Raw genomic sequence first — 27,542 nt, forward strand, 5'->3', positions numbered from 1 at the left:
TCAGCTTGCTTGAATGATGTTCTAGTAATTATATATATAAAAATTTAATTTTCTAGACATTTATTTGAAAATGTTATTACTCTTGGGTATAGCTGCATAGTATCTACACATTTTAGATATTTCTGGTGGTCAACTTAATAAAGAAATAGTATTATTAAATAATGCATTTCAATGGATATTATAGTAAATTTAATAATAAATTAAAACTTTAATCATAAAATCATAAAGCTGGAATTTTATATAAAATAGTTCTAGATAATAATCTTTTATCTGATTAGTATAAGGCACCATAGTTCACAGTAAAAAAAAAACTACAAAGATTACAAAATGAGAACCTTATTTTACTACCAAAGAGATGCTGTGTAGATATACTTGAACCCCAATGATAGCACACACATACACATTTTATATTTGTTCTGGGAAAGTTAATACTCAACAGTAACCCCTCACTGAAGCCTCAACCTACTGGGCCCAAGGGATCCTCCCACCTCAGCTTCTCGAGTAGCTGGGACTATGGGCACACACCACCACAATGGCTATAATGTGTTTTTTGGTTTTTAGTAGAGACGAGGTCTTGCTCTGTTGCCCAGGCTGGTCTTGAACTCCTGGGCTCAAGCGATCCTCCTGCCTCCTAAAGTTCTGGAATTACAGGCGTGAGCCGCCACAACACCTGGCTAAAAATGTTTTAATATTCAAATTTATCTATAGAAATTTGACTTTCTTGAGAAGTTTTATTTAACCTGAGTACATCTTTATATGGAATTTCTCCAAACTTGAATATTTTATCATATAAGACATTAAAAAGGAAGAGGATTTTGGTCAAGTATATTAAGGGTATTCAAACCGTCCTATGTGAAGTGGCTAATTCTGTGCCTTTTGTTTGATAATTCATTCCTTTTTCTGATGAATCTCAATTCTTAGTAATGAACTGTTTATTTTGTTAGGTAAATGAAGAAGAGGAAAACCAAGACACAGCAAAAATTTTTAAAGGGTACCGCCCTGGTAAACTCAAACTCAGTTTTGAAGAAATAGAAAGGCAAAGAAGAGAAGATGAAAAAAGGAAAGCAGAAGAAGAAGCCAGAAGGAGAATAGAGGAAGAAAAGAAGGCATTTGCTGAAGCAAGGAGAAACATGGTAAGACAGAAGCTAACTGGAGAATGCTATTAGAATTCACCTTTGAGAATATATTAATAGAATCATTAGACTTTAGAGAATACCCTATTATTTCTGGAATCTGTGCCAAGAGTAGAAATGGCAAATGTATTTTGAAGTCTCCCAACTGGTGGAATAACACCAGTTGATTGAATGTATTTGCTTCAGTTTAGTGTTCAGAAGATTCTGATTTAAATTGCCACACTTGGCACAAAGGATGGAATATTATTTCCCTTCTCTGGGAAAACATGTTTTCCAGAACTAAGTATCCAAGGAAGAAGAAGAAGTAGGGAGTTTCCTCCCCTAACTTTTCCTTTCTTCCTCTCCATTCTTTCCCCACCTCCTTCCCACACTCCCTTTTCCCCTCCTTCATTCCTTTATTTCCTTCCTTTCCTTCTTTATTTTCAGTTTTCATCCCACCCACTATATATTAAATGACCTGAGTCATTTAATCAGAATTATTTCTCTCTCCAAAATGCTCACTCATCACTCCTGGAAATTGATACCTAACTTAACTGTCACAAGGTTATGACTGTACTTCCTATACCAGTTTTATGTTTGTGCAATGTACAGTTATCTGACAAACAATTTTCAAGCAATTTGAGACTTGAGCCCTGCATCTCCTTCTTGATACATTGTAATTGGCTTTGGTGATATCATAAGCTGGTTTTCTTCCTCAATATGGGTGAGCATCAGACACGTATGTCCAAATGTTTATTTGGCTTTATCGCCCACACAGATACTCAAATCAGAAACTTGGAAGCCTGAAACACTTCTATCTTCTTATTCATGCCTGACGTCCAACCAGTCACTAAGTCTCATTTATTCTGCCTCCTAAATCACTCTAAAATCTGTCAGTTTCCCCCCCATTTTCCACTGCCACTACTATAATCCAAGTTACTGTTACAATTTGCCTGGGACCAACTCCTAATTAACTTGTTATCTTACCCGTAACCTATTCTTTTTTTTTTTTTTTTTTTTTTTTTTTTGAGACGGAGTTTTACTCTGTAGCCCGGGCTGGAGTGCAGTGGCCGGATCTCAGCTCACTGCAAGCTCCGCCTCCCGGGTTCCCGCCATTCTCCTGCCTCAGCCTCCGGAGTAGCTGGGACTACAGGCGCCCGCCACCTCGCCCGGCTAGTTTTTTTTATTTTTAGTAGAGACGGGGTTTCACCGTGTTAGCCAGGATGGTCTCGATCTCCTGACCTCGTGATCCACCCGTCTCGGCCTCCCGAAGTGCTGGGATTACAGGCTTGAGCCACCGCGCCCGGCCCCGTAACCTATTCTTTCCTGCAAAGCCAGGAGTGATCTTTAAAAAGAAATTTTGATTGTGTTTTGTTACAGTTTTGCTTAATATTTTCACACTTTTCTTTAGTAAAAATCCAAAAACTTCTAAAACAAATTTCTTTATAGTCTTGCTCTTGTATATTGCTCCCGTTTCATTTCTTGATCCTTCCTTAATCTGCTCTTTGTTCCAAATATGCTAAATTTGTTTGTATTTCTTCAAAGTGAGACTCAGCCTTCATACTGTCTGAAAGATGTCCCTCACTCCTTTCCCTGTGCTCTGCTAATTCCAATTCATAACTTTCCATTTCCTCTGGAAAGCCTTTCCTGATAATAAACACCTTCTTCCATGAATTCTTACAGCATTTAGTACTCTTCTATCATAGCGCTAATCCTGTATTGTTATCACTTATGGCTGTCTTTTCCACTCCATGAGGCCAAGACTGTTCATCAAACATGTGGCACAATGCCTAGCATAACAGACCTCCAGTAAATGTTGATGGAACAAGTGATATTGAAATCTAGCATGCAGTAGGTAATCCCTGATTCATAAATGGTTTCTACATAGAAATCCTACAGACGTTGTAAATGCACTTAATTGTTGGAGAATAAGCAGGTTTAGAAGCGGTAGAAGAGAAGTAACTGTGAATATTACAAGACCTAGTCCTCGGGGCAGATTTTTAGGCCAAAACTGCCTTTTTACCATGATTCACTAGTGGAAAAAAATGCAGGGGAGAAAACTGCATTAAAACAAAACCAAGTTTCCTAAACACATTTCTAAAGAGAAAGAAAAACTTCCTTTTACATTTATATTGTTTTCTTATCCACAAATAAGTATTGTAATTTATCCAGGAGTAAGTATTGTGATTTCATACTATAGCTTAGTTCATGCATATATAAAATTTAAAAATTTCAGGCAGTCTTTGAATTGTAAACCACTTAAACATTGTTTCTGAGTTGAAATAGTTCTGTGGTAAAGCCTGGATTGCCTTGATAAAACTTGGAGCAAATGAATAATACCCCTTGTCTCATTCTCCTATGTCTATTTCAACCACAGGGTCACAGTTCAGGCCAGAGGGTTATGTTATACCATGCCTGGTCTATAAACTTTTTTTTTTTTTTTTTTTGAGATGGAGTCTCGCTCTGTCACCCAGGCTGGAGTGCAATGGTGTGATCTCGGCTCACTGCAACTTCCACCTCCCAGGTTCAAGTGATTCTCCTGCCTTAGCCTCCTCAGTAGCTGGGATTACAGGCACCCACCACCACACCCGGCTAATTTTTGTATTTTTAATAGAGACAGGGTTTCACCATGTTGGTCAGGCTGGTCTCGAACTCCTGACTTCATGATCCACCTGCCTTGGCCTTGCAAAGTGCTGGGATTACAGGCGTGAGCCACTGTGCCTGGCCTATAATCTTATTAGAAAGATTTTGAAGTTTGAATCCCAGCTTTGCCACATAGTATTTGTGTTGACTTTAGACAATTACTTTTCAGTGCCTCAGTTTCCTTGTCTGTAAAATGAGGATATTGGTAACTACTTCATAGGGTTATAGGATTAAATAAATTAATACATGTAAAGTGCTTATAACTGTACTTGGCAGCTCTCAGTATTATCTATTATTATTTCTTTAAAATTAGCCCAACAGCAAATAAACAATAAACTCATAGCACTAAGAATGATTTTTGCCTGATTATGAAGAGATCATGACTGGTTATCTAATTCATTCAGACAAAATCATGATTAACTTAAATGCTTTAATTACCAAAATGGAGAGCCATTTTAATCCAATTAAAAATGTTCTCAAATTAGGAAATCTTAATGTCTAATTCAAAGTACTCATGATATGAATAAAGTATTTTTTGTCTTCATTGTGATAGAGAATAGATGGTTACCATTTCCTGGTAACCTGATAGTTACAAAATACCTCAGTCTTACATTTTCCAATAATTCTTCCCATTTATTTATTTATTTATTTATTTTTGAACACTGTGTTGAGAATTCCTTGTTTGCTGTTAAGTCCCCTTGTTTTTTGTTCAGTGTGAAACCTGTTTAAGAAATCTGGCTGGGCATGGTGGCTCACGCCTGTAATCCCAGCACTTTTGGAGGCCAAGGCGGGCAGATCACCTCAGGTCAGGAGTTCAAGACCAGCCTGACCAACATGGAGAAACCCTGTCTCTACTAAAAATACAAAATTAGCCAGGCGTGGTGGCGCATGCCTGTAATCCCAGCTACTCGGGAGGCTGAAGCAGGAGAACTGCTTGAATCTGGGAGGCGGAGGTTGCGGTGAGCCAAGATTGCACCATTGTACTCCAGCCTGGGCAATAAGATTGAAACTCTGTCTCAAAAAACAAAAACCAAAATTAAAAACAAACAGTAAAGAAATCCCAGTTTCTTCAAGAAATAGTCCCTTTTTAGTGTGTATAATTCTGGGCAGAGTGATAAAAGAATTATTTTAAATAGGTAGTAGATGATGACTCCCCAGAGATGTATAAGACAGTCTCTCAAGAATCTCTTACACCGGGAAAACTGGAAATTAATTTTGAAGAATTATTAAAACAAAAAATGGAAGAAGAAAAACGACGAACAGAGGAAGAACGGAAGCATAAGCTAGAAATGGAGAAACAAGAATTTGAACAACTGAGACAGGAAATGGGAGAGGTAAGATTTTAAGAAATATCTATTTATATTACTCATATTTATTAGCTAAATATTTTACTTATATCACCTTATAATAACTTTGTATTATTATTCACCTTTACGATAGTCGGCATACTACTATGAGGTGCTTACATGGTACAGGTGTCTGCACAATTATGTGTACTTTCTAGTCTGCTTTAACTACTTCTTCCTTGCTAGTTTAATAAAAAAGTATCGAGGTTTGCAAGGGACTGAGCTATTACTATTTATTTATATTTATAGTTCATAAATATGCATATTTATATTCAATACATATATGTAGACTATACAGTGCCAGCTTCATGGGCATGCACCTTGTGCACTCACAAGACTCCATGTTCAGAAGGCCCTGCATTTGGGGTTTAATGTTGAGGTTGCTGTCTTGAAATTCTTTTTTGTGGTGTGAACATGGCTCACTGCAGCATTGACCTCCTGTGCTCAAGTGATCCTCATGTCTCAGCCTTCTGTGTAGCTGGGACTTTAGGTGCACGCAGCACCATGTCTGGCTAATTTTTAATTTTTTTTTCTTTTTTAGAGATGGAGTCTTGCTCTGTCGACCAGGTTGGAGTGCAATGGCACGATCTCAGTTCATTGCAACCTCCACCTCCCAGGTTCAAGCAATTCTCCTGCCTCAGCCTCCCGAGTGGCTGGGATTACAGGCATGTGCCACGATGCCTGGCTAATTTTTGCATTTTTAGTAGAGACGGGTTTCACCATGTTGGCCAGGCTGATCTCGAACTCCTGACTTCAGGTGATCCGCCCACCTTGGCCTCCCAAAGTGCTGGGATTACAGGTGTGAGCCACTGTGCCCAGCACTTTTTTGTTTTTTGTTTTTTTTGTTTTTTGAGACGGAGGCTCGCTCTGTCACCCAGGCTGGAGTGTAGTGGCACGACCTTGGCTCACTGCAAGCTCCGCCTCCCGGGTTCACGCCATTCTCCTGCCTCAGCCTCTGGAGTAGCTGGGACTACAGGCGCCTGCCACCAGGCCCGGCTAATTTTTTGTAATTTTTGGTAGAGATGGTGTTTCACCGTGTTAGCCAGGATGGTCTCCATCTCCTGACCTCGTGATCCACCCGCCTCAGCTTCCCAAAGTGCTGGGATTACAGGCGTGAGCCACCGCGCCGGGCCTTTTTTTTTTTCTCTAAAGATGGGGTGATCGCACTTTGTTGCCCAGGCTGGTCTCCAACTCCTGGCAAGCGATCCTCCCACCTGAGCCTCCCACAGTTCTGGGATTACAGCCATTAGCCATCATGCCCAGCCACTGTCTTGAAATTCTTAATTTTACCTTTGAATTTGTGTGTTGTATATAAGTGAAAGCTGATTGGACGATGAAGCATGCCCTTTATAGCTTTTGCTTACTAGGGCTTCACGCCGCCTTCCTGCCTCCCTGGAATGGGTTTTCATCAGCCCCCTTCCCAAGGCCCTGCCTAACCTTCTTCCCTCTTGGGACTCTGCTGCTATCCCTCTGGGTGGCCCGGGTTGCGTGGGCAGCAGAAGAGAAAGGTAGAATTGGGGCCTGTATTCAGCATCAGCCTTGGTCCCTGCCAGGGACCAGGACACACACATGAACAGGGTCGGGGTCTAACATGTAGCCTCATGACTTGGACTGGCAATGGTATGGCATGTTTGGCAGGCACCTTGGTGGGGTCCTCTCACCAACTTATGTCCTAGGAACCGAGTGAGTTCCTACACGGAGGTTGCAATCTCTTGGAAGGTGCCCGTTTTTTATGGGTTGGGGCAGTGGGCACGTGGGAAGGGAAGTTTTACTTCTCTGCACCAGGTGTGGCTGGCAAATTATCTAGTGGACCCTGAGAATATAAATATAAATGTATAAATAAATACCAGGAATGTGCTGTAGGAAAATATTCCAAGGTCTAGGTTTCTTATGAGTCGTGTATTTTCACCCCACATAGTCTAAAAAATGGAAATAGTATAAAGGAACGTTTTCTCTTACCCCTTGGTTAAGAAATTAAGCTTCATGTCATAACATCCCAGACTGTGACACCCTCTGCCTCTACCTTTTAAAACTCTGCCTAGAACTTTAGGTCTTCTCCAGGAAAAGTGTACCAGGAATACCTGTAGTATTTTACCATTCCATATGGTGGTATTAGGGTTTGATAAATATTACAAAGGACTAGTAATAATAAATTGTGAAAAGTCAGGGGAAAGAAATCTGAATAAAAGAACAAGATGGGCCGGGCATGGTGGCTCACGCCTGTAATCCCAGCACTTTGGGAGGCTGAGGTGGGTAGATCACGAGGTCAGGAGATCGAGACCATCCCGGCTAACATGGTAAAACCCCGTCTCAATTTAAAAAATACAAAAAATTAGCTGGGCCTGGTGGCAGACGCCTGTGGTCTCAGCTATTCGGGAGGCTGAGGCAGGAGAATGGTGTGAACCTGGGAGGCGGAACTTGCAGTAAGCCGAGATTGTGCCACTGCACTCCAGCCTCGGTCTCCCAAAGTGCTGGGATTACAGGCGTGAGCCACTGCACCCGGCTTACTGTTCTTTCAATTATTTTTTTGGCTTCCCCTAACAAAGAGCTTCCTGCAACTCCTAGGAAAAGCTAATTTTGTCATGAATATTTTAGTTTTAGCAGGTTATCAAGGGATGTCAGAGGATTTTAACCATATTCCCTGATGCGAATAGTATTTTAAGTAGAATGTTTTCAATAATGCCTTAAATTTGTAGCACCATTTTGAGTTAGTAAATTTGGACACTGCATTTAGAGAAGAGGTTAAGCTGTATTTTTGGTTTCAAATAAGAAATAGTACACATTTTTCTGGATGGTTTATTGTACAAACTAGTATGCTGATATTCAATTTTTTTTTTTTTTTCTGGAGTCACGCATGGTGGCATGTGCCTGTAGTCCCAGCTCCTTGGGAAGCTGAGGCAGGAGGATTGCTTAAACGCAGGAATTCAAGGCCAGCCTGGGCAACATAATGAGACTAAAACGGCAGCAAAAAACTTATTTTTTTTTTTTTGAAGGAAGAGGAAGAAAATGAAACATTTGGATTGAGCAGAGAATATGAAGAACTGATCAAATTAAAAAGGAGTGGCTCTATTCAAGCTAAAAACCTAAAAAGCAAGTTTGAAAAAATTGGACAGTTGTCTGAAAAAGAAATACAGAAAAAAATAGAAGAAGAGCGAGCAAGAAGGAGAGCAATTGACCTTGAAATTAAAGAGCGAGAAGCAGAAAATTTTCATGAGGTATATTATCCTTATATTTAACATAGTTATAATACAGTAATAATAAATTTAACAGAAGTAACACTGGCTTTGAAATAAGTTTTAGTACTTAATCATTGGTGTATACAGTAATCTGGGAAGTAAATAGCAAAAACACATGTAGATCTTAGACTTTGAAAGACTAGCATTGTTTCAAAATCACCTTTATCAGTGTTAAAACCTGTAGTGAATGTCAAATGGTTCACGCTAGCAAAAATGTTCAGAAGTATTTTTTGGCTGGGCGTGGTGGCTCATGCCTATAATCCCAGCACTCTGGGAGGCCAAGAAGGGAGGATCACATGATCCAGGAGTTCTAGGCTAGCCTGGGCAACATAGTGAAACCCTATCTCTACAAAAAAATTATACAACTAAAATAATGTTTTTTGGCATATGTTTTAGTTGAGTCAGTAGAACTAGTGTATATTCAAGTTAAACTCCATATTATTAATACTTTATTTTTTAGATGAAACCCATAAAGTCTAATACTTGCTCAAAGTTACAGCAGTAATTCAGTGTGGAAGAGCCTAAATGAGAATTCTGATGACATGAATTTGAATTACCTTCAAACATAAAATAAAGAGGCAATCACTGACGTGTAATAGCCCTTCTAGCTTAAGGACTATTTCTGTGATTATGAATACTGGTTTGAATGAGATCTAGAAATTTTTTTTCTGCCAGCATTCCTATCCTATAATGTTTAACAGAATTTAACCTATATTCTAGAAATATATTTTGATCAAGCATTTAGCTAGCAAAACAGATATGGGAATTTGGTAGCGCCTTCAGAGGAGACTGAATAAAAGGATAGAACGAAGAAACTGTGTGCCAATTATTGGGACTATAAGCAATTCATTATTATTGAGGCATGCACGAGTGCAAAGGACAGCAAAAGATAATGAAGATGCAAGCATAATTGAGATGATCATGGAGTCTTAGATGCCATGCGAAAGGATTCTTAAAAACATGGATATTGGCGGGGCACAGTGGCTCACACTTGCAGTCCCAGCACTTTGGGAGGCCGAGGTGGGTGTGTCACTTGAGTCATTTGAAGGCCAGCCTGGGCAACATGGCAAAACGCTGTCTCTACAGAAATATAAAACTTAGCTGGGCATAATGATGGGTGCCTATCTGTACAAAAAATATCTGTACAAAAAACACAAAAAAATTATCCGAGCTTGGTGATGTATGCCTGTAGTTCCAGCTACTTGGGAGGCTGAGGCGGGAGGATTGAGCCTGGGTGGTTGAGGCTGTAGTGAACTGTGATTACACCACTGCACTCCAGCCTGGGTGTCAGAGCAAGACCCTGTCTCTAAAACAAGAAAGCATGGATATTGTCAGATATTGCCTATATAGTTAGATCATGCTGAAGCTATGTGGTCTTAGATACATACATTAAAAAATCATTCGAGGCCAGGCGCGGTAGCTCACGCCTGTAATTCCAAGCACTTTGGGAGGCCGAGGAGGGTGGATCACCTGAGGTCAAGAGTTCAAGACCAGCCTGGCCAACATGGTGAAACCCTGTCTCTACAGAAATACAAAAATTAGCTGGGCATAATGATGGGTGCCTATAATCCCAGCTACTAGGGAGGCTGAGGCAGGAGTATGGCTTGAACCCGGGAGGTGGAGACTGCAGTGAGCCGAGATTGCACCACTGCACACTCCAGCCTTGGCGACAGAGTGAGACTCTGTCTGAAATAAATAAATAATTTGAATGACTACTATGTTCCAGGGACTGCTTTGGACACAAGACATCAGTAACTAAACTTATAGTCCCTGTTCATATAGTGTTTAGAATCTAATACATGGGTTGGGGCTCGGGAGGGGTGGAAAACAATTATCCGTGGTTAACAAATGAAAGCTACGAAGATTAATAAAGCAGAGTAAGAGAAATAAGAGTATGTGTTACTGTTTTGTAAAGGGTGGTCAGAGAAGGCCTGGGGATTTGAACTAGGGCTGGGATGGAAAGGACAAATAAGTATGCAGGAGTCAAAACTGGCAGGACTTGGGGATGGTGATGGAGAGGAAGAAAGAGGAAGGAATAGTGAGAGTATATAGTAACAATATGGGAAACCAGACTAGTTTGGAAGAGGCTTCATAAGCTATTTGAGACAAATGGAGATGCTGTGAAACATCAACCAATTTGAAATGTACCTAAGTTTGTGTGACATACAAGCCTAAGGCCTAGGTTAGTTGTAGATAAACCTTTTCATCATTGCCAAAAGCAAACACCATTTCTATTTTTTAACATCTAAAAAATTTTGAACATTTTTAACATGTTGGATCTGTTGTTTTGGGGATATATACGTGGATATAACATACCTTGAAGAAGTTCAGTCTACGGCCGGGCGCGGTGGCTCACACCTGTAATCCCAGCACTTTGGGAGGCCGAGGCCGGTGGATCACCAGGTCAGGAGATTGAGACCATCCTGGCCAACATGGTGAAACCCCATCTCTGTTAAAAATACAAAAATTAGCTGGGCGTGGTGGCACGGGTCTGTAGTCTCAGCTACTCAGAAGGCTGAGACTGCACTCCAGCCTGGCGATACAGCGAGACTCCGTCTCAAAAAAAAAAAAAAAAAGTTCAGTCTAATGACGTATGATTGAAAAAAATTCTCGTTATTGTAAGTACTATAATAGAAGTTATTGCAGAATCAAACTGGGTGGAGTCAATATACCTAGGATATGTTTAACAGGGCCAAGGTGACATTTAAGGTGAGTGTGAAGGCTGAATAAAAGTTACAAGTAAAGAGGAGAGGCATTCCAGATAGAGGAGAAGCCTTTCAATTAACTCAGAGGTTGTAAAAATGTATTTGAGGAATGGAAAACAGGTTCAAAGGACTACAAGGCAAGGTTCACAGAATAAGTGATAGGATACAAGGTTGTAAAAATAAGTTGTGGCTGGTTAATGAAGGTCTTTTTAAATCTTGCAGAAACTATGATCTGGGAAACAATGTTAATAATCAACTCTTTAGGTCAGAGTAATGAAATATTTAGGTTTATGCAAGAATTCTGGGACCATGGAGGATGAACTGGAAGACAGGCATGAAGTTGGGGCCAAGGGAGAAAAACAGACCTAATTAACAAAACTAGGTTAGACTCTGGTATGGATAGAAGTTAAACAGACAAAAAAGGGTTATAGGTTGCTTTTTGGGCAGTTGGTTGCGGAGGGGGCTACCATTACTTCAGGATAACTAGATGATGCTATAGAGAAATCAGGTCTGGGGAGTTGGGGTGAATAGTTTTGGCATGTAAAGTTTGAGCGATATTTGGATAAGGTAAAGGCAGTCTAACAAAGGTCCTGAACTAAGGTGAGAGGGAAGCAGATTCTAACTTTTATGGATAGCAATGGAAAGTACGAGTAGATAAAGCTGCTTAGAAAGTTAATTGTTGAAAGTGAATTAAACCCTGGAGAACATCAACATTTAGTGGATGAATGGCCAAAGATCAGTATTTATAGGTGTAACATGGAAGGTAAAGAAAAGTTCAATCAGCATGCACTTACTACCTTTTGTTACTGGTAGTGAAACCTTAGCAGTCATACCTATACCTACAAAATATGTAGGTAAGAAAAACAAAAATAAGATAGGTGACTTCTTATTTTATTGCTGTTACTCTAGCATACATGGATGTGATATTAGGACATGGCTGAACTTTTATACCCCATCAGAATATCCTGAATGGAGTTTCCTCTGGAGGACAATGAAGTCCCTCCTATCATACCTTTCTGGGTTAAAAGTGATTGAACTCGCATTTAAAAACTGGTTAACAGCTGAACGTGGTGGCTTATGCCTGTAATTCCCAGCACTTTGGGAGGCCGAGGTGGGCAGATCACCTGAGGTCAGGAGTTCGAGACCAGCCTGGCCAACATGGCGAAACACTGTCTCTACTAAAAATACAAAAATTAGCTGGACGTGGTGGCACACGCCTATGATCCCAGCTACACAGGAGGCTGAGGCAGGAGAACAGCTTGAACCCGGGAGGTGGGGGTTGCAGTGAGCCAAGATCATGCCACTGCACTCCAGCCTGGGTGACAGAGCGAGAAATATCAACGTTCAGTGTGTCTTCAAAATGTTTATATTCTGTCAAGGCTCAACTCATTTATATAACCTTACCTAATCAGAGAATTCCATCTCAGCTCCTGTAGCACTTAAACATGCACCCCTCATTTGGTACTTAAATGCCTTATATAACGTTTGAATTTCTAGAGTTTCTAATAAAGTCTACTCCAAAATTATCTTATGCCCCATTGTATCTCAAGGAAAATACACTGCCTAACTGCTGACTTTAACATTCATGGGCTGAGCGCGCCAATGCCCTACAAAGAATGTACCTACAGAGTTCCATTTATATTACTCTCTTAGATTTCTTTCCCAGAAATATGTTTTAACCTGGCTTTTTAGGAGCTCAAGAAAAGTTGACAATTGTACTTGATTGAAGGACTGCTCATAAATTTTCAGCTCAAGAGAAATTATTTTACTTACTCAAATTTATTTTCTAAATGCAGGTTTGAGGCAGCTAAATGAATAGTTATGAATTTGCACAAACAGGCTAAAATCTGAAAGGCAAGTTATTAACGGGGAGGGACTCAGAATAGCAATTTTTGTACCTGCTCAAATATTCCATCTTAAAGGTTCATTTGGTAAACAACAAAAAGTGTATACTGTGAACAAAGAGGTCCTTTTTAAATTTAAGTCTCAGAAGTCTGTTCAGATAAAACTACAGTAAGCAAATCATGGTTTAACATGTATTTTTCTTAGTCTTTCACGTATAATTTTTTTTTAAAAGAAGCTATTCATTCATTCATTCATTCATTAGCAACAACCAGTCAGGCATTATATTTATCAACTGAAGGTAAATAATGGCACAAAAAAGAATCGATGCATCAGGTAGCAGGCTGTCTGATGTCCCATGATTTTCCAACATCAAATAAAAAATATAATGCAGAGCCAGAAAAACCATCCAACTTTTTTAACCTCCTACTCCTTTCATCGGAAATGAGAGGTATGAGGTATGAGGTGTGAGGTGCAACACCTCAAACTGAAGTGAAACACCCGAACCAAGATTTTTCTTATATAGACAATTAAACTAGCACTTGTTTCAAATTTCCCTTTAGTTGCATGTGGCAACCTGAAGCAATTTCCTCATAGTACTATGAAATATAAATGGTGAGATTTCCAACTAGATCCACAAATGCCTAGTTAGAAACCAAAAGTCAACTACAACTGAAGTACTTTAGAAACCATTAATTAACTACCCACATTAACCCCACTCCACCAAAACTGCTCTAAAAGACCTTATCATTACCAAATTATTATTTTCCTAGACACAGTATTTGACAGTTGAGACTATGCTCTTAAATCACTCCCTTGATTATTACCATGGCTTCCAACTCACCCCTCAGATGACATAAACGTATTTTACTTAGTGATTTCCCCATGTTTCAGTCATTGCCTCTTTCAACAGTTGTCTCTGTTAGTTGTAAACACCCTTTCCCTGCCATTTCACCATTAATACATTATTTGGATGGAATTCACAGGGACGTAGTTCTAAGAAGGGTAAAAAAGGAAAATCAGTAAGTGAGAAAGAACAGATTTTCTCCTATTATGTAATAGGGAATTATGGACTTACGGGAATCAAGGGAGTATTTTTAACAATTATTTAGAATGTATAGTATTCTGACCTTTTTCAATTAAGTGCTATCGAAACCAAGCAGAGTTGGTAGGACAGACGGGCTGGGATCCCAGTGATATTGTTGTCCCAATGTCCCAGTGACATTTGGAGAAAAAGACTATAACTAAGAGAATGCTTCATTAAATATACCTATCACTTTTCCTGAACTGGGGAGTCAGAAAAAATCTGAGTGTCTGCAGTGTAGCCAAAATATGCATTACAAACATGTTAATCATTTTGTGCTTCTAAGCAACAACTTTAGAAACTTTGTTTTTAGAAGGCAAGCAATTGTTAATCTTGGCCCACTTTCTTGCAGGAAGATGATGTTGATGTTAGGCCTGCAAGAAAAAGCGAGGCTCCATTTACTCACAAAGTGAATATGAAAGCTAGATTTGAACAAATGGCTAAGGCAAGAGAAGAAGAAGAACAAAGAAGAATTGAAGAACAAAAGTTACTACGCATGCAGTTTGAACAAAGGGAAATTGATGCAGCACTACAAAAGGTACCAGGCTTACATATCCTTTATTTTCCAAAGATGCCCTCTTAAAACCCATAGTTTTATAATTAGGTGGGTTAAAAAAAATGTTTTAATAGCTTTCTTTCAAGTCACTGGAATGTACTGTTAAGTACACTTTGTAGTAGGCATACTTTTATGTTCTTTACTTAAAAAACAAATTTCACTTCAAAATTGTTACTAAATCGCTGCCCTGAAAATACTGTATTATAAATGCCAACCTGAATCCATTTATTTTAATATAGAAAAGAGAAGAGGAGGAGGAGGAAGAAGGTAGCATCATGAATGGCTCCACTACTGAAGATGAAGAGCAAACCAGATCAGGAGCTCCATGGTTCAAGAAGCCTCTTAAAAACACGTCAGTTGTAGACAGTGAGCCAGTCAGATTTACTGTTAAAGTAACAGGAGAACCCAAACCAGAAATTACATGGTGGTTTGAAGGAGAAATATTGCAGGATGGAGAAGACTATCAATATATTGAAAGGGGAGAAACTTACTGCCTTTACTTACCAGAAACTTTCCCAGAAGATGGAGGAGAGTATATGTGTAAAGCAGTCAACAATAAAGGATCTGCAGCTAGTACCTGTATTCTTACCATTGAAAGTAAGAATTAATCACTTTTTATCTTTTATTCTATTAATTTTTTTTTTTCCTTAAAATCACTTTTCTTCTTCTCTTTTTTAGCTGATGACTACTAGGCTCCCCTTCCCTCTCCTTGGAACTTACTTTCACTCCAGCTTTCTTACTACATCCATCTTTTCTGTGGTGGGGCCAAAAAAGGAAACCAGGAGTGCCACTATGTTGACTTCTTATTCCTTTTCGTAACAGTCTTCAAAACACAGCTCATCTAAAGAATGCCTTCTTCTTTTCCAAATAAGCATCAGATTTATCGCCTATTATGCAGTAACAGTCAATAAAATGTACTTACTGGGGGGGGGGATTAATTATTCTGTCAGAACCTATTATAAAGGCTGTGTATTTCCCATAGACGTTTACAGCAACTATGTTAAAAACACACACACACACACCCCTAAGTAGAATACATTACTTTGCATGAAGGAATGGCATTTCTGAGCTTTTTACACCTAAAATTAGGCTGAAATAGCTGAGATAATTAATTTGGAACCTATCAATTTGAGTGGACTTTTTCTTTAGTAGTATACCATTTTGGTGGTTGTTTCAAAGTCTTTCTGAAGCAGATATATTGAAGCGGGGTGGGGAAAAGTGTCACTCCTTTTAGAGGAAAAGGGGAGGAGCATGGAGAAAAACAAAAATTAAAGGACTTTTAAGAAAGACTGCCTATACAGTGTTGAGTGTTGAGGATATTAAACATGTTATTTTTCGAACGTAATATATAATTAAATTTATAAAGCAAATTTATGTGATCTTGCCTGAGCAAATTATATTTTAATAAAAAAAACTTTGTATTAATAGTTCACAGAAGAGAAAACACTTTCAACATAGCTGAAGGTTTCAAGATCTAAGTGTATCAGACTTAGGGAAAAAGTGGAACAACCTTCAATTTAAAATTCTAGTCTTTAAAATGAGTTTGTAAATAATTAGCTATTATGTTCTATTAAGTTGTTTTATATTTTAATTTTCTGGAAGACAATTTTATTTTACAATGTGAACCCAAATAAAGTAACTTCTGTATTTAAAAGTCTTTCTGTATTTTAAGACTTGTGCAACCAGATGGTACCCCTTTATCATTAGAACTTTTAAAAAATCATCTTTTCTTACAGTAAGCATTAAAAAAAAACCCAGTCAAGTAGAAAATTTTACCAAGTAATATGTGTATAAAAAAACACAAAGCACTCCCTTATAATATTCATCAATGTACATTTATTTATTGAGGAAACCATAATGAATACAAAATTACATCTATCATGTGACCTTTTACATACAATGTCATTAAAGCAAACTCTAAACCACAGTTTGTAAAGTATTCAATTTACCTCAAGTCCAAGCTGCATCTCCCTAAGACACTGTTCCCATCACAGTAGCCATTTTAAGCCAATCTTCTTTTTACACACGGGTAGTTTCTGTAGAGAACATTTTTCTCAGGACGAAAATGCATCGAGCATGCATAAGAAAAAATATATATATATGCGCAAATACATTTAAGAGTTTCTATAGGGGTATCACTGAAGAAAATAAAACGCTGGGATTTGCTTATTAAAAGCACCAATTTAAAAAAATCCCTCAAAAGCTTATATTGTGACAAGAAAAATGAAGTCACTAACTCAACAAAAAATAAGGTTATTTTCAGAACCAAAATTATCTTTAATTAGGTATTGTTAAAATGCATTTTAAAGTGAGGCAGAGTTTGCAGAAAATAAAAACAAGACATCCTCACTGATTAGTAAACTCTACATCATTATTCTACACAACAGATAACTTTCTAAGTAGAGCTGATTTTACTGGCAGAGTAGTCAAACAAATAAAATGCTATCACTTCTGAATTACTCCCCTTTCCCTCTGAAGGTACTCTGCTATTCCTACCCAAACCCACCCTTATGAATTAACTACTAAGATAATTTGTTTAAAAGATATATTTTACAATGTTTATAAACAACTAGTATTAAATTACTAGTTTTAGTATTAAAACCATTTTTGATATTAAAAAATAAAACTATACTTCTCATTTCTAAAAGAAACATCAAACCATAGAATTCTAAGTATCACCACACTAAGCTGTCTTAAAAAAAAAACTAAAAACATTGTCAAATTTTTGTTTAAGTGCTAAATAAAGTCAGTTCAGTTTCAATCTAAACTATACATTGTTTCTAACACTAATATCCAATGCATTCAAATCAACTGGCTCACCTTTTCTGCTTTCCATTTATTTCAGATTTAAGACCAGCATCATTTAAAATAATGCTTATATTATCAGTGAAGGCTTATGGTAATGAATAAAAGAATTCTCATGAGACAGAAACAGTGCCCCAATATCTATTATCATTCATCTATCTATATTTTTTTTAATAAAAATGCAATCTACAACTAACCAAAACTCGACAGGCTCTCAAGTTTCAATGAGTCCCTTTATATTTACATACCTATCATTGACTATTAAAACATAACATACACATAAATGTGGTGTAATAACTATGTAACTTAAGAAATTTAACAGTTCATGGAACATTTAAGATCAAGTGAATAGCACTTTAAAATGAAAAGTGATCAAAAGCAGGTACATTACAACCCTATACCATATTATGTATGGGAATACATTTCATATTTCTCAATTATGATTTGCCAATTTTACCTTCTACATTGAGCCCTTCTATGGTCCATGCTCATCGGCTCACCAATGGCATACACTCAAAGGATTCCTCTTTATGGGTAACTATCTCAGGACCTGATTTTATGAGCTATGATTTGGTGCTTGCAGCATCTTCAGCACTGTGTGTGAAAATGAAGGCAGTATTTTTGAATATTTTTCTTTGTTGCAGAGATAAGCAGGAGTTTTAAAAGGATCAGCACATTTTAGAAATTGAATAAACAAAACTGATAAGATGCTGCTTTCATACATTCATCTTAACTCAAAATATGTACCAGTTAAAATCATCTATAAAAACACACAAACATTTTAAACTGGCAAAAAAATTATATAAATGCAGCGTCAGTTATTAAAATATTATTAAATCAGAAAAATACTGATTGCTACAGATTATGAAAGGTTATTTGCTGTACAGTTAACATTTCACTGATGCACATGCCTTTTATCAAAACATACTGCCTTATAACTTTTTCCTTTTTCAGCATATAACTTTTGTCTCAGAAAAAAATCATAATAAAATTGTAACCCATAATATCCTTACTGAATTATTACAGTTTAAGAAAAAAATAAAGAAATTATAGTTTTGGAGGGCAAAGAAATTTTCTGTCCATCATATAAAACAGATTGTGAAGGCTGTTGAAGTTTCTGAACAAGTGATTTCCTAAATCTTGAAAACTGTGTAATTGTCCTTTCTTAATCTTAACACTTCTATATTTGGGGAAAAAATACAAAAAGATTTGGATGTAGATCAATTACTGCAGCAATCTACTCATCATTTTCTTGTCTTAATAAAAAAAAAAAAAAAGTAAAATAAAAAACATTACCCAGAAATGTAAACAGTTGCTTTAACAACTTACAGACTTTCCACTAAGATGGTAGCATAAAATAACAAAATACATTTTGGGGAAGCAGCAGCAGATTGCCTTTGAATACACAACCACAAAAACCTCACAGGGACAACATTAATGTACTGAAATATTTATTTATATATGTCCTTAGGTTGTGCTTACCTGGTGCTTTTTGCAGCAGAACCTAAGGTGGAAGGTCTGGGAAGGCACTGTGAAGTATAAATAATTGCACTGTTTGCAATTAATAAAGATTTTAAACCTTAAATGAATCAAAATCAACAGCCTCCAATTTGTGAGTTATGATACTGAATTCAACTGAACTACTTCTTCAGTTCAATTAATAAATGCACCACTTTCCTAAAAGGTCATCTATAAAACAGTATCATGCAAAATACTGCAATTGCTCACGTCAATACCCTACTCTTAAAGATAACAAATAGCTAACTCCTTAACTGTTAAACTTCAAACTAGAACTATATATCCAGATCTAAATAAGGGTAAGGGAAGTCACTCTAGGTTATATAAAACAATCAAAAACATTTCAAAATATCTATAATGAACTGTACTGCTATTTCCATCCTGTAGGTAATCTCAACATTTATGTCCTTGTACCTCTTCCTTTAAAGTATATTCAAAACAACAAATGGTGCTCCCCACCAATGACAAAATATATATTTATGAAATGTGTTAAAATTGCTACATTGCTCATTATTTGCAAACTGAAATCCCCTTCTGTCTGATACATTTCAAGACTTTCATATTAAATATAGAATATATGCATATTTTACACTGAAAAACAATATTTCAGGAGCACCAGTGAATAATACTATTCAACTTTGTTAAGTATCAGTTTTCTTTAGCTATAGCTAAAGCATATAAAAAATACTTACCCATTAAGCTCACTTTAAAAAAAATACAGAACTATGTATTATTCTATGTTAAATTAAGAAGCAGTTATGGTTTTCCAAGATATCAGCACTGTATTCCAACATAATATTCACACAAAGTATGGCATTTGCATTATGTGGAACATTGACAAAAAGATACTGTTGCAGTTCATCAATTTGTCATTCTGATGTACTTACAGTGCAATGCTCCTTGAAGGAACACAATCAAGGATGATACACAGCACAGTCCTCCTCACCCCTACAGAGCTAGTTCTATACTGGCTGGATCAAACCTGCACTTCAACAGACAATGGCAAGACAGACTGTATTTGCATGTAGTCTAATATATTAATATGCAAAGAGCCAACAAATATGCAAAGAGTAAAACAATGGATTTCAACAAAATATCAGAACTTCAGCATGAGTGTTAAAGAGTAATAAAATGACTTCAAGTACATAAAAAAATTAAGTTGATTCAATGATTGGACTTGTGCATTTACAAAACAAAGCTTATCTATACTGCTTAAAGAAAAAAAAAAAAGCTTGAACGTTTCCATACCCCATTTATGTTTCAATGGCAGATGCAATGTAGCTATACTTTTTGCACACTATTCACTTTTCTATCCTAAATTTAGAAAGAAACACACTATTATATACATTGAAAGAGTTGCTTTACATGGAAAAAAAACTGTTCTTATTAGACTACTCATATTCACTATCTGAAAACTGTTTAAAATTAGTTATGCCGAAACAGTCTTGGAAATCAAGTATTATCAAATTAAGAACAGAAAGGTTAACTGTTATAGCAGCAGTACAGGTCTGAAACAGTGGTCATGTATAAAAAGGAAATTTCACTGTTAATGCAATGGAAGTATGCCAGAAGATCATTGTACACACATGCAGTTTTTAATCAAACAGAAGGAAAAAAAATGAAGATACCAGGATTACTTGTGCTGAAAGAGCCAAATACAATAAATGGAAAAGATCCTCCAATCTACCACTATACTGCAAGGGGGGAAAAACATGCCAGTGTTTAAAAACTCAATATTTCATGGGGAAAGCTTATATATTTGTGTATATGTATCTTAATTTATCATTGCTAAGAAATTATGAATCCTTTAAATACCCACATATCCAACTTACCGACACAGGAGGTTTCATATCATTTATTGTAAAGCACAAAACAGGCATTTTAAAAGTGAAAGTATACATTGAAAAAGTACATTTATATCACAAAGCATCAACCACATAATTGCAAATACATTTGCTGGAATGTGTACATCTACACTAAATACTAAAAACAAACCAATTTTCATTTCTACACAGAAATATTAACCTCCTATCAGTAGTGATAGATATTTTGTACATTTGCAAAAAAAAAAAAAAAAAAAAAAAAAAAAAAACACTATTTTAAACCAAAAACAAAATTAAGATCTTCATCAAGTCGTCTGCATCCATATATTTAACAAAGGTTTTTTTCCCCCACACAATGAAGCAAATACTGTATTGTCCACTTCTTATTATTGGCCCTGTGCAGAAGAGATACATAAGAAATACACAAAAAGTTAAAGAAAATCCTTGAAATGGAGCTAATTCAGGAGTGAATCCTTTAAGAAAGAAAAACTGGTTAATATAAATGGTGGTAGCTTCTTGCATGATTTGCAAATCCCTGGGGGAAGAAAATTTATTTTTAAAATCAAAGGCATTGCAGAAATATTCAGCACTCAGATGCCGGAAAACATTATAAAAAACAAACAAAAAAACCCAAACAATACACCGTAGTACTTCATTTAAATAGTTATACTTTGCCAGATAAAAATTTAAAAGGCAAACACTCCCAAACAGACAAACAGTAAACATGCAGAAAACAGACTGGAGTAGAAATCAACAAATTAGCAATTACATTATACCTGAGGTGCTGGAGGATGCTGTGGCATTCCCTGGGGACTTGTCTGGGCATAATAGGCTGCTTGTTGTCTATAATACTCAGCCCAGGCTGCACTATAATCTGGCTGACCACCTGGAGGAGCCCCAGTCGGAGCAGGAACTGCTTGACCTTTGAAAAAAAAAAAAAAAAAAGAATTTTGTTGCTGTAACCACAATTAAAAGTCCAACATCTCATTTCCAGTAAAAACAATACCTTGCTTCTTGTAATATTCCTCCCAAGCCTTTGAATAATCTTGTGTCTGCCCTTGTTGACCTAAAAAAACCCCCCTAAATTTTAATATTAAATTACAATCATAAGACAAAAGCACAGAGGGTCAGAATTACTCCTGTTTTATTTAAAATATTCATTAGTAGTGTCAGGAAACTACTCTAAAATTAAAAAAAAAAACGCTCTTTATTTTCTTTTTGCCTTATAATTAATCATAATGTTTAGTTCTAGAGCGTCATTATTAGTAAAAAAACAAAATCAACCCCAAATCCACACTGCTTTAGCTAAGGAAGGTAAAGATTTAGGCATAATCTTGATTGGATTCCAGAATTAAAAACAAAAAAACCCACTTAATTGCAATGATTTAAAGATTTTATTATTTTAAGACCTAGCCAAGACTTTTTCCTCATTAGTAACCTATAAAGTGTATGTACATGTACATGTACACACACACACAGAGATTAGTAGTAAGATGTTAAAAGTATCAATAATTTATTCCAATTACAACACAATAGTATTAAAAGTAACGTGACAAGGAATAAAGAACAAGATCAATGAAACACATAACTCAGCTTTCACGATCAGGTCTTTTTCCAAATGAGATGACTTGGCTGAATTAAGAGACTAAAGAAATGTAACAATGAAATGCAATGCACGAATCTTTGAATGCACTCTGAATTTAACAAAACACACAGACGACGAAAGACATATTCCTGACAACTATGGAAATTTAAATATAGTCTGTATTTTTGTGATACTATTGAGGGTATTTATTTTCAGACAGGGTCTCACTATGCCACCCAGGCTGGAGTGCAGCGGTGCATTCATGGCTCGCTGCAGCCTCGACCTCCCACGGCTCAGATGATCCTCCCACCTCTGCCTCTAGAGTAGCTGGGACTACAAGCCCACCATGCCTAGCTGACATTTTTCTCTTTTTTTGCAGAGATGGGGTTTTGCCGCGTTGTCCAGGCTGGTCTTTAATTCCTGGGATAAAGTGATCCACCTGCCTTGGTCTCCCAAAAGTCCTGGGATTACAGGCGTGAATCATTGTGCCCAGACATTGAATTTCTTTAGAGCCAACTGTCTTGTCTGCAACTTACATTGAAATGGTTCATACAGAAAAACGTACATATAAAGCACATACAGCAAACTTTATAAAAATGATGAATGAAGCTGAGTGGTACCTAATTTCCCCAATTTCTGAAGGTATATAATTTTCTAAATAAAAAATTGAGAAGAGAGATGTGTTTTCCTATTCAGTTGCTCTACTTAAGCACTATTTTATTTCGTTTGTAACTCACTTGGCTTTGTGAAATAATTACCACAGACAAAAGTACTGGAGCATGGACGTATAGGAAGCTGTTTTTATGTTTGTATGATGTTGCCAACAAGGCCAATTTCCTAGTTTCAGAAACCTGTCCATCACCATTGTAAAATAGGTGACAGAATCAAAGCAACTGGGTGAAAGAATTTAAGATTTATGATTCTTTAAAAATGCATGAAACAAACCCTCTTTTCTTGGGTAACAGAGAACTCTCATAGACTATTAAAAATTCTCATATTTTCCTGTCTTCTATAAAGAACTGTTAATCAAAGAGGAACATTTGCCTCTTACAAGACACAATTCAAGCAAATCTGAAACAGGTTTCAATATTGAAAAAACTGCCAAATACTCTGGTGTAACAACAGCAATAAAACCACACGTTTTCTCTTACAAGCTGCACACTTGAAACCAAACCTGATCAAGGTAGCAATCAATATTCTTCAGGTTTTAAACCCACTGTGAGAGTTACTCATTTTAGATGTAAGATGGTAGAAACAGGCATATTCATCAAGAAAATTCCATCAATGTTCCCTTAAAAAACTACAACCTCTGCAAACTCCTATATCCCTGTGGAAAGCTAATAGTAAACACTTTAGACTTTAAAGAACTCTTTCCTTGCCCTTTCAGACATGTACTGCCTTACCTTGCTCCCCTTATTACTCTCTTTAGTTACTGGATTTTGTTTTGAGACAGGTCTTGCTCTGTCACCTAGGCTGGAACACAGTCGTAGTGGTGTGATCATGGCTTAGTTACTGTTTGATTCAAGACAGGTGAGTTTACACTTCAGTAGAACATTATCTAATATTTATTATAGTTTTATAATTATAATCTATAAAGTTTAGCCTTAAATTTCTTTCATCCAAAAGATAAAAGACTTCCTCTACAGTTAGCCTGTAAGATTTTATTATAGCCTAAGAGTCAGCCTTGCTTGAATAGATTTTCACACTCAGTTGTCTTCCTATATACTTGTACCTTTCCTACAAGTCTCACTCTACCCTCCTTTAGGCTTAAGGTACCAGATTCTTAAGGGTTCAGAGTCTACTACATCAGTCCTTATTATAAGGGCCTTCCTTAAGTCAAACTTTTCTCAAATGTCTTCACTTCTCCAAAAAAGAATTACTCCTTTCTACTTTGAAACCCTGCTTGTTCTCTTAAGGGTCTCTTATAAAAAATCCCTTTATTCTAGCTTTAAAAATACCCATCTTTAGATTGCTGCCATTCCTTATAACTCTCTGAAATCTTATCAAGATTTTCTCTACTTGGGAGGCTGAGGCAGAAGAATTGCTTGAACCTCAGAGGTGGATGCTGCAGTGAGCCGAGATTGTGCCACTGCACTCCAGCCTGGGCGACAGGCAGAGGTTCCATGTCAAAAAAAAAAAAAAAAATTATCTTAGTTTGGTGTTATCCTGGGGAATTTAGAATTGTTTTAAAATATAAACCTAATTTTGGAAAACTTAACCTACATCTGTTTTCAACTGATCTATTTTGCTCATAAAATTAACAGGTGAGGCTGGGTGTGGTGGCTCACGCCTGTAATCCCAACACTTTGGCAGGCTGAGGCAGGTGGATCACCTGAAGTCAGGAGTTTGAGACCAGCCTGGCCAACATGATGAAACCCTGTATCTACTAAAAATACAAAAAAATTAGCCAGACGTGGTAGCGGGCGCCTGTAAGCCCAGCTACTTGGGAGGCTGAGGCAGGAGAATTGCTTGAACCTGGGAGGCGGAGATTGCAGTGAGCTGAGATCATGCCACTGCACTCCAGCCTAGGCGAGAGTGAGACTCCCTCTCAAATAAATAAATAAAATTAACAGGTGATTATTGTGGTACTACAGAAAAACGATAGAAAAGGTGGGGTAAGGAGGTTCTTTAGTCATGCAGTATTATTATTTAATTATTTCTATGCCATGTTTTCCTACAGAGGATTTAAGACAGTATAGCATAGTATCTCTAGCTGGCAGGGAAATGGTGGAAAAAAAAAAATTAAAGACAATAAAGACAATTTCTTCCCTTAACAATGAAAATTAGAATTTCTTCCCTTAACAATAAAAATCAGAATTCAACCCACCCACTCATTTTGAGTAAAACATAAAAAAGTAAAACATAAAAGACTAAACAGTAAATGTATTAAGGGCCATATTACAAATAATCAATAAGGTAAAATAAAGCACAGAAGTCAAACTCATTCCTCAGTAATTAGCTAAATCCATTAACAAGCCTTTATTTTTACCTACTTAATAACTTAATAACTAGGGACCATATCTAGGGAACATTACCCATTGAGAAAACAGAAGTTGAAGATTTTTAACCCAAACATGTGATCAGGTCTCACTGTGATGCCAAGGCTGGCCTCAATCCCCTGTGTTCAAGGGATCCTTCTACCTTAGCCTCTCTAGCAGCTGGGACTACAAGTGTGTGCTACTGCATGTGGCTCATGCTCAAGTCTTTTAAAATGGTGACGCTATTTCACTGAAGTTAAGTTGATTACAGGTCCTGACCACAATGTTGTCAGGACATGATTATTTTTTTTTTTGAGACGGAGTCTCGCTGTGTCCCCCAGGCTGGAGTGCAATGGCGCGATCTCTGCTCACTGCAAGCTCTGCCTCCCGGGATCCCGCCATTCTCCTGCCTCAGCCTCCTGAGTAGCTGGGACTACAGGCGCCTGCCATCGCGCCCCGTTAATTTTTTTGTATTTTTAGTAGAGACGGGGTTTCACCGTGTTAGCCAGGATGGTCTCGATCTCCTGACCTTGTGATCCGCCCGCCTCGGCCTCCCAAAGTGCTGGGATTACAGGCGTGAGCCACCGCGCCCGACAGGACATGATTATTAATAGCATCCCTATTCATTCTAAAAAGGATCCCAGTTCAGAAAATATATTATGTAACCAACCTTAATCAGAGTATGCTGTTTTTAAGTTAAAAGTTTCTTTTTGCGGAATTTTAGCTACTGTAGATCTGCCTAAGCTACGTCACAAAAACATATATTAATCTGTTATAGTCTCAGAAATAGATGGAATATGACTCTCCTAGGAAGCCATTCTATGAGGAAAAACAATTTTTTTCTTTCTTTAAAAAGAAACCAGTTGTGCAGAACATCTTTATCATCAAGTATATATAATTTTACACCTAGAAGATTAAAATCATCACCCTTCTGGAAATTTTTCTTTCTGCAGAGAATGAGAAACATTGTTTGGCAAAGAAAACATTGAAATTTACACTGAGAATCCCAAGTAGACCGATCTCTTATGACAAAACTACCACCTATAGATTCTTTTTCTGCTAGTGAAGGATAACCAAGCTTACCAATTTAGTTTTCGTTTGTGACATCTAGCTGTGGTATGTAATAATTTTTAAAGAGCAAAAGCAGTTGAAACATAGTGATTTGTCCAGAAGTATAGTACCAGGTTCCAAACGGTCCCTAAAGAGACAAATTTGGGAGACAAGCTTGGGACTCAGACCCTCTTGGAAGCCAGATTCTGGTTCCACCACTTAGTTACTTTCCCTCACTACAGATTACTTCTTACCTGCTTATCTTGCAGCAAAAATAATGGTATCACACACAATCCATTTTCACCTGACACATTAAAATTTAACCTTATGTCATTCAGACTAATATATATAACTGTCATTGTCAAAAGTATAGTAATGTTAATACTGTATGTGCCAGTGAGGAAATTTCTAGTTTCAATTAATAACTGGTTGACAAATGCAATTAGAAAGAAAAATATTTCCTTGCTATATAACCACAAATTTAAAAACTATAATTTGCAACTGTCTTGGTATGTTTACGAGTCCAGTGATTTTATTCAATTATTCTCTTCCTGAAGAGAATAACTTGTGTTTCAATTTAATTATGTATTTTCAAGATATGTATAAAACATACCCATTTTCTTGTAGTACTCTTCCCAAGCCTTGGTATAATCAACCTGTCCAGCTGGGGCTGGATTCTGCTGATCTCCTTGATCAAGCAAAACAAAACAAAACAAAACAAAACAGAAAAACAGAATTAAAGTTTTTAAAAGGCAATTTTAGCTGTTTCCTTGGGTGCAGGAGCTGGCAGGGGCCTGCAATGTGACAGTGAGGGGTAGGAGGAAGGTACTATGTGGTGGTGGCATCCCTACTGGTGCCAAAGATAGAAGGTACTGGGGGTACAGAGGTGGTGGACAGAAAAGAAAACCAACCTGTTTGGAAGACTGGTTATGTCGAACATATAAGTAAATGTATGTAAAATAAGGAGATACACTGAGGATACCAGGTTTCTCACCATTTGTAAACAAGTACAGAAAAGGAAAAGGCTTGAAAACCCCAAAATGCTGAAATGAATGTCGTAATATGAACATAGTTTTAAGAAATATATACACATATCAATGTTTATGTGTTTTTTGGCATGTGTATGTAGGTATGCATGTATGTAAATATATTTCCTAGTTCTGTCTGCTGAAAGAAGTTAGAAGCAATTACACCTCAGTAGCAACAAGCATAGTCAAGTCTCGTTTCTGACTACCATACTCTAGTAAAAGGAATCAGAG

General features: G+C 37.1%; 2 protein-coding genes across 9 annotated transcripts in view; one reads left to right on the forward strand and one right to left on the reverse strand.

Moving 5' to 3' along the window:
• Positions 1-20,906, forward strand: part of NEXN (nexilin F-actin binding protein) — a 58,050-nt gene extending 37,144 nt beyond the window's left edge. The window contains exons 9-14 of one of the 3 annotated variants that reach the window (XM_025379413.1): positions 945-1,133; positions 4,892-5,089; positions 8,095-8,316; positions 14,321-14,506; positions 14,764-15,121; positions 15,203-20,906. In XM_025379413.1, coding sequence (XP_025235198.1) covers positions 945-1,133; positions 4,892-5,089; positions 8,095-8,316; positions 14,321-14,506; positions 14,764-15,121; positions 15,203-15,216 — 1,167 coding nt within the window. In that variant the 3' untranslated portion in view covers positions 15,217-20,906. Of the gene's footprint in view, positions 1-944; positions 1,134-4,891; positions 5,090-8,094; positions 8,317-14,320; positions 14,507-14,763 lie in introns of all 3 variants that reach the window. The other 2 variants (XM_025380233.1, XM_025380978.1) reach the window with 2 other exon arrangements.
• FUBP1 (far upstream element binding protein 1) overlaps positions 16,338-27,542 on the reverse strand; it is a 39,803-nt gene continuing 28,598 nt past the window's right edge. For 2 of the 6 annotated variants that reach the window (XR_003118202.1, XR_003118164.1), the window contains exons 18-23: positions 26,897-26,971; positions 21,447-21,592; positions 19,735-19,834; positions 18,812-18,858; positions 17,787-17,923; positions 16,338-16,560 (exon numbers count right to left, since the gene is read on the reverse strand). Coding sequence is in view for 4 of the 6 variants with exons in the window: in XM_025375251.1 (XP_025231036.1) it covers positions 16,527-16,560; positions 18,812-18,858; positions 21,447-21,592; positions 26,897-26,971 (302 nt within the window). In the remaining 2 variants the exon portion in view is untranslated. Of the gene's footprint in view, positions 21,206-21,446; positions 21,593-26,896; positions 26,972-27,542 lie in introns of all 6 variants that reach the window. The other 4 variants (XM_025378187.1, XM_025376047.1, XM_025375251.1 and 1 more) reach the window with 3 other exon arrangements.

The sequence above is a fragment of the Theropithecus gelada genome, chromosome 1 (genome assembly GCF_003255815.1).
Source record: "Theropithecus gelada isolate Dixy chromosome 1, Tgel_1.0, whole genome shotgun sequence".
NCBI classification, from domain to species: domain Eukaryota; kingdom Metazoa; phylum Chordata; class Mammalia; order Primates; family Cercopithecidae; genus Theropithecus; species Theropithecus gelada.